The 14624-nt window shown below is 35.0% G+C and overlaps 1 protein-coding gene across 5 annotated transcripts in view; it reads right to left on the bottom strand.

Annotated features, from left to right (window-relative positions):
* Positions 1 to 2804: 2804 nt before the first annotated feature.
* LOC117113905 (afadin-like) overlaps positions 2805 to 14624 on the bottom strand; it is a 56635-nt gene continuing 44815 nt past the window's right edge. For 4 of the 5 annotated variants that reach the window (XM_033257404.1, XM_033257408.1, XM_033257405.1 and 1 more), the window contains 8 exons: positions 14286 to 14330; positions 12664 to 12771; positions 12390 to 12455; positions 12032 to 12105; positions 11775 to 11893; positions 9621 to 9977; positions 8561 to 8666; positions 2805 to 7563 (listed from right to left, as the gene is read on the bottom strand). In XM_033257404.1, coding sequence (XP_033113295.1) covers positions 5367 to 7563; positions 8561 to 8666; positions 9621 to 9977; positions 11775 to 11893; positions 12032 to 12105; positions 12390 to 12455; positions 12664 to 12771; positions 14286 to 14330 — 3072 coding nt within the window. In that variant the 3' untranslated portion in view covers positions 2805 to 5366. The remainder of the gene's footprint in view (positions 7564 to 8560; positions 8667 to 9620; positions 9978 to 11774; positions 11894 to 12031; positions 12106 to 12389; positions 12456 to 12663; positions 12772 to 14285; positions 14331 to 14624) is intronic. The other variant, XM_033257407.1, reaches the window with a different exon arrangement.

Here is a 14624-nt window from a genome sequence, read left to right as displayed (position 1 = left end):
TATTTGAGGGTATTTTTTTTTCTTATTCTTATTTTTCATATTTAGGGAGTATAGGTGGAGCATTTCAACTGATCCAGTCTCCCTGGTAACATTTCATTACTGTACTTTCAGTATTGTTGCCGAATCTGAAAAAAATAAATGATAATAACGCCAACAACGAGTTCAAGTTAAATTATTCAAAACATTTTACAGAAAATGGAGATGTAAGGGAGGCTACAATAAACTTCAAAAAAAGTCATATACTAATTATAAAATCAGTACTTTCAAACTCACAACTTTCCAAACAACAGGTGAGAAAATTGCGGCCAGCGGGATTTTTTTTGCGGGCCGCGAAAATTAATTAAAAACCCTAGACCTATCTGTGCGGCAACCTTTTGGCTATAAAACACCTTGTTTTTTTACGGCCCGACACTTATCATGTAAATAGCAATATAAAAACTTCACATAAAGCGGTATAAGCAGTGCATGAAGATTTTCGGAAGCGCATTGGAAACATCGAAGTTTGGGTGCGGCCCTCTCGGTGTTAAATCCAAAGTTCACTTTGGCCATCCGATATATTTTTATGCACACACCTGTTCCAACACTTTGCACAGGTATTAGAGCGGCAGCCAAGAACAATTTGATCAAACGAACAAGGTACCAATATCCGAGTACAAGAACATTTATTATGTAACATAACATATCAATATATGGACGTCTGCCAGGGACCCCCTGTTGGGTGTGCCCCCTGGAGCACCAATTAAGGGGCTGAAAAATGGGCTAGATCATGTTTTGGAGATACCACATAAAAACAACTTAAAATTAACAAACATACTCTACTAAGTATAAAAAGTGTATTGCCAGACAGATTATCCGCTGGATATGTCCCGCCAGACACCCCCAAAAGGGTCCTAAATCAACTTAGAATTGACAAACATACTCTACTAAGTATAAAAGTATATTGCCAGACAAATTATCCGCTGGATATGTCCCGCCAGACACCCCCGAAAGTTCCACCAGTGGACACTGTGATATAATTGGGCTAGATCATGTATATTGCGGTTGAAGTCATCAATCGTTGTGATAAACCATCAATAGAAGAAAACAAACTCGATGTTATGGCAAATATTGTTGACTTGAGAGATCTGTACCATGAGAGTTTAAAGAAAGTGTTATTTGTTAAAGAGATGTTCACCAACGTTTCGTATTACACTGACGATCATGCTTAAATAATTACTTTCAAAGGATAAAATACAACATACTTGTTAAGCTTAATATTTATTATAAATATATTAATTTATTACACAAGGCCGTATACGCTAGCATTGCTTTATTTGTTAAGTTCTGTACACATTATTGTAAGCAACATAAATATTTCTTATTTATATATTTTCATTTTATATAGGTAGTAATGATAAAACTAATACCGATACGTCGTAAATAATTAGCATTATAATTATCATAAAAAATAAAGTTAGGTTATAAGAAAAAGGATAAATATATGATAATGTGGAAATTATATGTGGATGGAGGTCAAATTAAGTAAATATTATAAAGATTCGCCGATAGATTTGACCTGCAGATAGATTTGAAACCCTTACCTCAGAGAGTGGGTAGGCCTATTTACCAATGTTTGGGGCTGAGGTGAGAAAATCAGAAACGGCGCTCCGAGTTTAGACTGTTGTAAAAGTTGTGTTCTTTAGTAGTTTTTGTTTTTTTTTTGTTTTTTCTTATGGACAACGGTTTCCCACTTTTTCGGCATTGGCATTCTTACCGATTGTGTGGGCCGGGCAACAAGCACCCATATTTGTCAATCTATAACTGAACCAGTTAAAAATAATAAAATTTTGTGTTAATTATGGGATTCTTTATTTAGAAAGAATAATTTTATAGCAAACCATGCAAGTGAAGAGTCCCCCCTTCAGGGTTTACTAAGCCCATTGAAGGTACCGGCCAAATGTCGGAAAAAAGCTGGCGCCACCACTACAACACCTCGCACATACCACATACGGTAGCACTTCCGGCACTAAACAGTTTTAGTCTATAAAATTTGACTGGTTAGTAATTTGATTTTTCCCCGACGATCTTGCTGAAGATTTCCCGACGGGGAGACCACAGGTCCCCGACGGGAGTCCTTTACCCCCAGATCCATGCTAGCGCTGACCCGTGAACTGAACATGGAAGTTTATTACGCCTTAATAAATGATTCATATTTTATTTTGTGTTATTAATAGTGTGTTGCGAAATGGTAAAATACAAATTTTTCCACAATTTCTTTATCGAGATGCTTTTTCTTCCGTGCATGCTGTAAATACTTAAAAAATGTACATAACCTTCAGCAATGAAATGTAAGTTGTATTCCGACTACACAGCGTACTGTATACATTATTTTTTGAAACTGAGTAGGCCTACTGTATTTAATATGAAGGCATGTCAGATCTATGCAAATTAACGGAAGTTTTTTGGAAATTTCTAAAACATATCATTATTGTTTTGAAGTACTTAATTATTTTAATATTCTTGATTTCAGTCCTTTCCATGTATGTGTTGACATTGGGTAGACACAGTGGCATATCTAGGTTGATGCAGGGGAGGGGAAACATCCCCCACTTCACTTTCACGCTGACCCCTAATCCCCCATCTCATTTCAAGAAGCCACTGTGTAGACATAAAAAAAGCTAGACCTGCATGCTTCAAACTAATAAATTGCAATACAGTAGTTTGGTTTTAGGTGTCAAATTCAGCCAGGAATGCAATGTCTCTATTCACAAACTTACAATCTCACATACAATTAAGTCAATCTCAACAAAAAATTCAAAAGCAAGTTTGCATATTAAAATTTTTATTGAATATTTATTTACAAAATGTGTTTCTTTGAGCTATAGTAATAAATCAAATTCTAAAATACATAAACTTAGTTGCATGTCTGTTAGTTGTGTTATATCAACAAGATTATGCCAAACACGAAAACAACTAGAAATTTTATTAACTCCAGCTTCCTTGTTCAAACTGTATGTGCTATGTTCATTAAAAACGATTAATGGCCATTGTAGCAAACGTCAAAATTAAAGTGAATTTCAAAACAAAGATAACATCTTCAATATACAACCAGTAAACACATGGTTGTTTTGTTTGCGCTTTCAAACTTGGCTTCTTTTTGAAAGTGCCTGTATTTTAAAACCAGGTAGCAACAGCACAATCTACAAATTTACAGTGATTTGTCTCTCAAACTTGAACTTTGAACTTTCATAGGTAACGTGATTTTAGATATTTTAATTTCAAAACAATCATGAATTTTATTTTTTCTTCTACATGTAGTGATTTATTTTGTTTTGTTCATTACAAAATTCATACAGAGAAAAGATATTTTTATTTAACAAAATAACCCTTTAAATAAGATTACAACTATCAAGATAATTCCCAAATGAATTAACTTCATTTTAGTCACATATGCATTAAAATAATTCTCACTAATTAGCCACATTTTGATTGGTTAATTAATAGCTGACAAATCCTGTAGAGACTTTTTATTGATCTGATTAGCACTTAAGCTAGCATTCCATTCATATTAAAATCAATTGAAACAGATTTTGATTCTGAAAATTTACTCACACTGATAATAACCATCAGATGATGTATTTAACCTAGCAGGAATCCAACAGTCGTATATGTTTCTATCACGACGCACACACACTCAACAGTCACTGGTAAATATTTCTATAACATAGTGTAATATATACTTATGTACACCTCAAAATTATACAAACTGCTGGCATATACATTTGTGTTTGTCATTAACCATCGCAATATTATAAATCATTATTGTTTATGTGCAAGTAATCTACTGTAATGGATCATTTGAGATCAAAGTTCTTATAAACACAAGATGGCGTTCTCCGCGATTTTACGCATAACAAATAGAAGCGTCGATTTGGCGCAGAAAAGTAATCAGTTTTGGGAGAGGGCGTCCTAGTCATTGCCATGGATCTGAAATAGGGTGTTCGCGTTACGCCAAAGTTCGTTACGAAGTACGTTAATTTGTTCCTTATGTTATAAAGAGAAGGCGCATTGTAAATCGGACGCTTCTAATTGTTACGCGTAAACGTAAAGTCGCGCGGCGTACGCTATGGTCAGAGCGGTCAAGGTTCAAAAGTTTTCAATTCTGCAAGAGGGCGCCGTTCATGCGTTATTACTGAAATTGCACGCGTAAATCGCGGAGAACGCTATCTTTGATTGAGATTAACAAGTTAAAATTCATCCCAAGTTCAATCAAGGAGCTTGGTTTAATAAAGCAATAGAAAACCAAAGTGCAATGTTATTGTACAAATCTTAAGTTTAAAATCTACAAAATTACAGTGATAATGTGTTGGCATAGTAAACGTTTATTATACATGAAAATAAATACAGTAATTAAGAATGTGAAAATGTTCTGGTTTTGGTTTTTGCTTTCAACTGATGACAAGCACCAACAAACATTTTTGTCAACATCCAAAGATCAAATTATAAAAGAAAATGTACTAGAATTCCAAGCAAAAAATAATTAACACATCTGACAACATACAATTATGTAAATAATTATTAAAAACAAGCCAAATGTGGAACCTATGCAAAATAATCAATACCATAATTATATCTACTGTTATCAATAACATACAATTGTTTTCAGTAATTATTAAAAAATATTAATTACAGATATCAATATTACAGAATTGATATCAATAATTAATTAATGATCACTCAATTATTAATATTTATATAAAACACAATTTCTTGCTCTTCCATAAACTAATGTTCAATGTAATACTATAATGAATGAACTACAGTACTCCATCACCAAAATCCAAAGAGTATACAAGTAATTAACAAAAATTACATATGCATAATGAGTCAAAAATATCTGAGCTGGGTTATACTCTTTTATACAAAATTGCTCTATTATTATTATTATTAATATTATTATTATCTACATAGAAGCAGTAATCATAAGAGGGTTAAGATTGGATGGTGCCAAAGGCTGATAACGCATTTTTACAAGCGCTATAGGGACTGTATACTGTATATAGCGTTAGAAACTGACCTATAGGGCTATTTTTTTTATACAAGGCACTTCAATTGTTATAAAACACGGACTACCACCGTTCCTTCATTAGTAGGCTTATACACGATTCAAGTTGCAACTTGGTTGCAAATTCTTGGTTGAGAATATACTTGGGTATTATAATGCTTTAGCATCAACAATAATAATTTTCAAGAAAAAAAAAATTGGAAATTATTTGAGGAATTTTCACAACTATATGTTCTAATAATTATAATTCCAAAATGACCAATTGAAGGTTTCCAACTGAGTTGCTGCTGTTGTATATGATAATCATGGTGATTGCCGTACATTAATCACCTTCACTTAGGCCAGGGTTTTCAGCAAGGAATTCTCTTTCCCATTTGGATGAACGAGGTCTTTCCTTGGGTGTCCTCCTCTCACCAGCTTCCTTACGGAACATCACCATTTTTTGTTGGAAAGATAATTTCTGAGGCTCTTCAGGCTTGGGTGAACCTGGATCTTTTGCCGCAAGGATCTTGGCACGAGGATCTTTGTAGACTTCCTGGGAGCCAATTACTGTTGGGGTGTCGCCAACCTTGAAAGTGTTAAGATTTTGCGAATTCTGAGGTGTTCCAAACTCATCACCACCATTGTGGTTGTGGTTTGAATTATTATCATTGGTAATGGTTGGTTTTGCTTTAACTGGAGGCTTGGGTTTAGTAGCTGGTTTTGGTATTGCAAGGGGTACATGGGGGACAGGATCAGGGTTTCCATTCTGTTGGTAATTATCAGAAGAAAGGTCAGCTCTTGTTAGGTTCGGCATGTACCCAAGGACATCAGGATCAACTGGTTTTGGTGTGTATGGTTTTGGTTGATACGGTTCAGTTGCTCGTTCTGCAGGTTCATCTTTGAAAGCCATCTGCTTCTCTAGTCGTTGACGTTCTCTCTCAATTTCAGCTTCACGCCGGGCTTGCTCTTGTCGTTGTCGCTCATGCCTTTGTCTCATCTCTTCTTCCTGTTGCCTCAACATCTGTTCTACCCTGGCATCCTCTTGCCGTTTCTCTTCTTCCAATCTCTGCTGTTCCATCCTCTGTTGTTCCATCCTCTGTTGTTCCATCCTCTGTTGTTCCATCCTCTGCTGTTCCATCCTCTGCTGTTCCATTCTCTGCTGTTCCATTCTCTGCTGTTCCATCCTGTGTTGTTCCAATCTTTGCTGTTCTAATCTCTGTTCTTCAATTCTCTGCTGGTGCATCCTTTGTTCTTCCAAACGACGGTTTTCTTCCTCTCTTTGTTGTTTCTCACGGTGCATCTCTTCGATCTGTTGCTCTTTCATCCGTTCTTTCTGAAGATCTTGCAGGCGGCGCTCTTGTTCAGCTTCATCTCTAGGCATTGGAGGAATCTCATCATCATCGGAGTAATCTTGCATTGAGCTCTTGAGTCTCATTTGGAAGTCATGCTCCAGCATCAACTTTTCTAACCGATCATTCTGCTCTGGAGATCTGTACTGCATCTGTGAGAGGTCCTGAATCTCTGCATACCGCATTCTTTCAAGTTCCTCTTCATAACGTTTTTCTCGATCACCCTCATCCTCTACTTTCCATGACTGATTACCGTAAGACTGCTTTTCCTTCAATTCTTGGATAGCTGAATTGTACCCTCCTTTATTGTTTGTGGCTGATGGTTTTTGAGTTCTTGGCAGAGAGTTAGTATTACCTGGTTTACTCTGTAAAGGTGTAGTTCTAACTGGTGCCTGGATCTTATTGGGGTTCTTTGGTGCGGATGTGTGCTGTTGGCGGTCAGTATCTGAAGGAGGAATTTCCCTCTGTGCATACGCATTTTTGTGGCCTGGAGCCCGGCCTGGCTGACGAGGCCCGGCAGCTTCTGTAAGACGCTTTGCTTCGATAGGTCGTGTCTGTCTTCCTCGCTGTTGTTCAAGCTGCTGTTTGGCCACACGTTGTCGGTATCGTTCCATGGCTGCTTTTTTCTTATCCTCTTCCATCTGTTGAGATGGTACTTGCTTATAATTGCTGGCATGATCTGGTGATTGTCCAGCAGCCCAATAGTCATCTTTTGGTTTGTTAAGCCGATGGTCTGATGCATAATGAAGAGGATTCTGCTGAAGGCCTAACTGATAAGGCTGTTGCTGTGATAAGTAGCTTCCAAGGTAACCACCTGGCTGATACCTGGGGTCTTGCTGCCCACGTAGATCCTGTTGGCTTGGGTAACGACCACCTGGTCCCGGAATATATTCCCCTGGTTGCGGTGAATGGGAAGGCATTCTCTGTGGTTCCTGTCCATAGTAATCCTGACCGGGTGGTCGTCGATCATCTGGATGGCGGTAGTAATCCTGCCTCTGCATACGTGGATCCATAGGCCGTTGACCTTGTACTTGTATATCTGCGTAATTGGGATTTTGTGGATAGCGCTGCTGTGGTGGTCTTTGTAAGTTGCTCATCGATCCACCTGGTCTTGCCATGTAATTTTCACCAGGAGGAAGCTGGGATACAGACTGAGAACGCGGTGCATCACGTTGTAGACTATTCATTCTGAAATGATAAAAATTGTTTATCATTATGACATGCATATATTTTTTCTCTTTAAATTAATTAGCCAACAATATACAAATAATGAATTTTTATGAGTGCAATAAAAAGAATATTTTCATGAGTTGAAAGATTGACTGTTCCATTAATAGGCTATAGGCCCTTCTTGGCTGTGGACCAACATTTCACTCCATCTTTGGGCCCGCAAACCCATCTGCTTGAATCAGTTCGGCCTAGCCTAGCCTGGGCCTATCCTCCACACACAACCTACGTCCTATTCTATAGGCTCTACCTAGGGCTAGACCTATAAAAGAATCCATCCGCGCATTTCGGAATATAAGGGCCGAATTCCACACAGATTTTGTGCAAATTTGAGCTACCTTTTGAGGTATCATCCACAAAATTAAAATACTTTACAGAAAACAATAACAACTCCTGAGCAAACAAAATCTCTGATACATTGCACACCGCTAAGACAAGTTCAGTAGCAAGAAATAGGCTTATAAGTAGAGGTTATAGTTGACGTGACGTCATTTTATGGATTCAACCTTCCTGAAAAAGTCAGTCCTGCATCTTTTTAATCAATCAAAAGGTTGTATTAGGTTGAAGTCATTTCGTATCTATAGACAACGTGCAATGGACAATATGGGTGGAAAAAAAATGCACAGTGGAACAAAATTTTAATGACTAATGAAATGAGGAATATAACTAATGTAACATGGTATAAAATCAACCAATCAAATGAATGGGATCTATTTAGGTGTGTTTTAATGGCCATTAATGCATTCTAATATCAAAATACTATAAAACTGAAATAATGACACAGTATTCTCTCATATTTAATTCTATATAAAAAATAAAATTGAAATAAATTAAAACATTTATAGAAATATCTTTATTTTAAAAGAAATATATCCAAAATCTTCAACAGGCAAGAGGAGGTGTTTTTGTCTATTAAAAATGACCAATTATTCTTTAGTCAAACATCACAAGTACTGACCTCTGATCTTGGGGTCGAAGACTGGAGGTAGAAATGATTCGTGGTCTATTATCTTTGTTGATAGACGCATAAATGCTTGGATTAGATGGGAAAGAATCTTGCTCCACTGCAATGCAAAAAAATAAATAATGTTAATTATAACGTCAATCACTTCCAACATTACTGCCTTTCATAGCTTAGCACACTGGACCTAGTTTTCTGAGATATTATTAATTCAATCTATAGTAGTTTTTGGATAAAATATCAAGTTTAATTATGGTATTTCAAAATATTAAAGCATTAACGTTCTCATTTGTTTGCACTCCCTTGCCGACTCTCCGCCGACATGTATATGCAACTCATGAGTGATTGTTTACCAAAAAATTGCATTATTATTATCTTATACTCTATGAAAATAAAAATAAAGGTAAAAGTATACATATACACATGACATACAATTCAATGTGTGCATATATAATGAGAAAACACACAAAAAAATAATGCAAATACTAATGTAGAGACAGTAAAAAAATATGAGAGTATAAATCAGCCTCCACCTGAATTCAAACCAGAACCCTTCTGCACAGAGTGAATGTCATATTACTAGACCACAATGGCTTATGGAAAATACAAGTGCCAGTAGTGATTCAACAGCTTTGGGTCAGAGGTCACAATTAGAATACTGTAGCTCTAAATAACTATTCTAAAAGCATTGTATAAAGTAATATATATGGCATGACATGCAAGTGGGCGGCTTTGCTCGGGTGAGGAGGCGAGTGTAACTATGTGATACACTATGCTGTGTTATTTACTGCATCAAATTGTTTTTTAGACAATACATCTTTTGCTTATTTTGATAAATGATATTATATTTCATTGTCATTCTTCATGTTTTGCTTGAAAACAACATTGGTATATGAAATGAGGGCTGAAAATTGGTTAAGATACATAATCAATAATAAAAGCAAAGCTAAAATTTAAATTTACTTTAAATAACTGGAGTATAAACCAGAGCTTTATGTAGTTATTCTATATAATTATTTTAAACATTATATTTTTTGAGACAAAACATGCAAATTACCCAATAGATTAGGCGAAGAACGAGCTTTGTTGGCTTTATCCAAGGTACTAGCGGGAGAAGAACCACGCGTTGTTCTTTCAATCGTGTTGGCTGTATATTGTCGTCTGTAGGGTTCATTCTCGCGAGGGCGCATTTCATTATGTCGCTGTTGCGGTGGAGCCGTTCTTGGGTCTTCGGCTAGGTTAGGTGATGAACGGGCCTTGTTGGCCGCATTGATGAAGTTTGAAGCGTGGTGTCGTGGCATGCTGTTTGTGTCGTGCGGTCGGTCGTCATCCCATGGTTGGTTTGGAGAGTGTTGATGGCCTGCACGCAAGAAATCTTCACTCTTTGGTCTTGGCTGCCGCTCTCCTTTATGTGCTACAACAAACAAATCACAACATATCTCCTAACTCAGTTTAAAAACATTATTACTTTCAGCCTTTACCAAATCCTGTCCATATTCAGTTTTTGAATATTAATGAGTGATTATAATTATCATAAAAAAGGGAGGGGGCGGGAGTGTGCAGGAACTGTGGTGGTTTTAGTGCAGCTGTTTGACTCATTGTTATCATCATTCACTTCCTTACTTTCATGCTTTATCACATTTACATACATTCATATATATATATATATACAGTAGAACCTCGGCTTTACGTACGGTATGGGACATAGCCTAGGCCTACAAACAGCTGTAGGCCTAGGCCTACAAATAAAACCCTTTGTTTAGTATTTTTATTCATCACTTTACAATGTCATAATAAAGTGTTAATAAAACCATGTGTCTTTGTATTTAATTCATCTTTTATTTAACTAAGAACATGAAAATATTGTAAGATTACCTATACGACAGGTATAACTTGGGAATTCCCCTCAGGGCTATTCTAAGCAACAGAGCTGCGTTGTTGTCTGGGCGTGCTGAGACTAACTAAAGCCACGTGCACTACACTGGGTGAGCAAAATTATGCTTACCCAGCTTAGTAAACTTTGTGTAGAAAATTCGATCAGACAAGTTTTTCACACGAAGAAGGTAAGTAAGAAGGAAATTATTTTGCACACCGACAGTAGGCCTAGTTCATCTAGCTCAGTCCATGTGGTTTTAGATCATATCAGCTCGTAATTAGATACAATCAACGCTGTTGTTGAATGAAAATTCTTTGCATATGGTTTGTTTATTGTTACAGTATTGAAATAATAAACAGATAGAACTAACAAATCTCTTTTTACATTATGGCGGCCATGAAAAGAGGAGTATGTTTAGAGTATTTTGGGGTTTTTTGATGACGCCCTCATCCGTAAGAAAAACTGAGGTACGTAAAAACGAGGTTCTACTATATTGTGTTAAAAAGCATTGAGTTTAGTCAAGGGAATTTACCTGTAATCAGACAGCCCAGAATACATTCTACATACAGTTGATTATAATATTTTAACTAATACAGCCAGCAGAGTCAGTAAAGATAAGGTTCAGCAGATATCATTAGAATCAGTCACCAAGTTAAGATTTCTAACAAGCATAACCTAAAGTTTTCATAATAAGTATTGTAATAATATTCCTAAATATATTTGACATAGAATAGATAGATATCACATGTGTTAAAAAGGCTGTCTCACAACTTATTGCCATCATATTTGGTGGGCTCGCATTTAAATCATTAATCCTCCTATAGCGAAGTTCAAAATAAGCTCTCCATCCAGATAGGATATTAGATATGATGAAGGCTGTAGCATATTTTGATCTATGCCTATTGGGCGATATTCACATTTGATGTGTACTCACATGCAATAATTGGTTGTAGCATAATTTTGATCTATGCCTATTGGGCGATATTCACATTTGATGTGTACTCACATGCAATAATTGGTTGTAGCATAATTTTGATCTATGCCTATTGGGCGATATTCACATGTGATGTGTACTCACATGCAATAATTGGTTGTAGCATAATTTTGATCTATGCCTATTGGGCGATATTCACATTTGATGTGTACTCACATGCAATAATTGGTTGTAGCATAATTTTGATCTATGCCCATTGGCTAATATTCATGTGATGTGTACTCACATGCAATAATTTGTTGTGAGTCAACTGTTTAAATACATTAGTGAATGAACTCAATGTTAGTTAACAAGGTACCACACATAAAACAACCGCGTATTGATGGTGTTGATGTACTTACCTCTTGGCATAACAGGAGACGGTTGACTGAGCAGAGTTGAAAGGTCATGATACTCCGCAGCCTTCTTTGCAACTTGTAATGTCACAGTCTTTCCAGTCTTCACAAGAAACAGTGCAGCTCTAATGAAAAAATAAAATGCTTGCTAATTAGTGAAGTGTTACATAAAATCTCAATTCCAGAAATTATACTAAACAGTAAACTTGGTAAAACATTGGTAAACATTGATAATTATCATTGTCCATAAAAGCATCACTTACTTTTCTTGTGTTAGGCCACACAAGTTGTTGCCGTCCACTTTCAACAACTGGTCACCTGCTTCCAAGCGACCATCCTATGGTAATGAAAACCAGAATATATGGTAGATTAACACCTTGTCATGTAGTCAGTGACTACTTAAGACCAATAAAAGCCTATTTATATCAGAGAAAATTAATTTAATTGTCAACTGGTTATAGAATGTAAGGGAATGCGGAAGAACAAATAATCTATTGTGGATTTATTCAATCATATGTACATATTTCTTTTTGTTTTCTCTAGAAGATGATTTTTTTATCCTAATAATTTAGCAGTTACAGTAAGTTATTTTTTATAAATTGAATATTTATTTCTGAATACCTTTTGCGCTGCTCCTCCTGGCACCACAGACTTTATGTAAATTCCAGATTTAGCTTGGTGGGTTCCCTATGGATAGATTAATAAAGGTAACAGTTATAACTTATCATTCGTACACAGATATTTCATCTCAATTCTGTACATTATTCATGTAATTTATAAATTTTTTCCCAACTGCAAATAACTTGAATTTGGTTGAACTGAGCAAATGATCTTAGAACTTGACTGAAGGAACCGTCACCATTGCACCGCTCCATGATATTAAGTGAATGCTTACCTTAGCTGCCACGATGCTTAATCCCATACTTGGTGTGTTGTGTTTGTGGAAGGTTATTGTGATCACATCCGGCTCTTCACGTGGCATTCTTGCTTGGTTTGGACCGTTCTGATACAAATGGTAGGAAAATGCAAAGAATTAAAAAAAAAGAAGAAAAGAAAAAGAAATACAACTGAAAAAGTATTGTTATAAGTACATCATCTACACAATAAGTCCAATTAATCTATCCATATTAATACAAATTACCATCATTAATTATTTATTATTAATTTATCATTATTCATTTCGCTTAACATACTCATACCCTTTGAACCAAAATGCAAATATTTTTTTCATTATTTTTCGTAAAACCGCACAAAACATGTTGTGGTTCCATAATAAATGAAAGCATTCAGAATGGATGCTATAAAGATATGCTGTCTGTGTTACACTAATAAGCAGTAAAATTCAAATTTTTAATTGCTCACTTTACTATATAAGCTTCCAATTGAAAATGCTTTCATTGTCAACTTAAAAGAATCATTATGCATGCTTTGCATGTTGTTAAATGGACTGGTAATAAATTTAAGGAGTACTGGAAAAAGTATCAATCAAAATAAACTGATTTGATTTGAAAATTGAATTGATATTGATCCTTTGCAATAAGCAATTTATTTTTTAAAGAGATTTTTTGGAGGGTTTTGCGCAAGATTTAAACACAAACAGTACATCCTTAGAAATATAAAATTATAGAAGAACGTAATAACTGTATTTTCTTTTATAAGGAAATATTGAAGAACTTGCAATAAAAGCACATTACATTCATATTTTTCATCTTCAAAACATGCATTACATAAGATGCAGATGTTTGCATAGGCAGATAAGATGCACAGTCAATTGAAGGTTACTCAACCAATAGCCCAAGATATATAAATTAAGGCATAAGTAAATCAAGAAACATTTCTAGTACACAAGGGCAAATGGACAAGCACATAAGGACTACTGGAAAGTATACAAAACACTGTCATGTATACATTACAACTGTATAAGTACAAATAACTTAAAAGTATGAGAGAAATTGAAAAAGGACATGAGGAAAACTTGGCAAGCTTATTACAACAACTGGACAAGTATTGGCAAATAGGTCAGTACTCCAGGAATGCAGGTTTTTTTTAAATTGATCAGTGGAGGTCATAGGATGGTGATGAACTGCAATTTTAATTAAAATGCAAATTATGCGAGAAATAAATATTTAGAACACAAATAAGTTAGTAAGGCAAGAGAATTTATATTAAAAAAAACTGTATGTTTTTTTCCAATTTATCATGAAATTACATCTGTACTGGAATTCAAAAATATGTTAATAAAAAAAAAATCAGCACTCCACCTAATTTTTATATTTTAAAAATGAAAAAAAAAAGGAATTATTGTATGTAAGAAACAAATTTCTATAGTTAAGAATATTGACAACATAAAATCAACCACACATATATATATTTCATACAAATCAGATGATACTATAAATATGAAATTACAAAACATTTAACAAAGATTTTGAACAAAAAATAATGTACAAGGCAGAAAGGTAAGGTGAGAGGTAAAACCAAAGATAAAGAAAATCTTGAAGATGTCTTAGACTCTACCTGGCTTAGGATATTAAATCGGAAAATGGATCCATGATTGGTGTACTAGGGAAAGATTAGTAGCAAGAGAAATTGTACAGATCAGTAGAAGTAATTAATATTTGTTGCTATTAATTTAGAAATCAGAGGAACAAACTGGTATCAAGTACATTAACTTATCATACTATACATTAGGATTTCTTCCATAGTTTAAGGCTAATTCTTTTTCCCCATGATAAAATCTGGTGGTATTTCTTGAAATAACAAAATTTATAAATAAATTATTTTTTCCCACTGTATTGTGATTTGCAGTTTTAATGTTAAAAATTATTAAGATATTTTAATGGTTTATTTCATTCA

This window comes from Anneissia japonica, unplaced genomic scaffold, assembly GCF_011630105.1.
Source record: "Anneissia japonica isolate Jap-2015-1 unplaced genomic scaffold, ASM1163010v1 scaffold1417_len1240632_cov203, whole genome shotgun sequence".
NCBI classification, from domain to species: domain Eukaryota; kingdom Metazoa; phylum Echinodermata; class Crinoidea; order Comatulida; family Comatulidae; genus Anneissia; species Anneissia japonica.
Note: the sequence above shows the minus strand (reverse complement) of the source record. Positions and strands in the feature narration are given on the sequence as shown.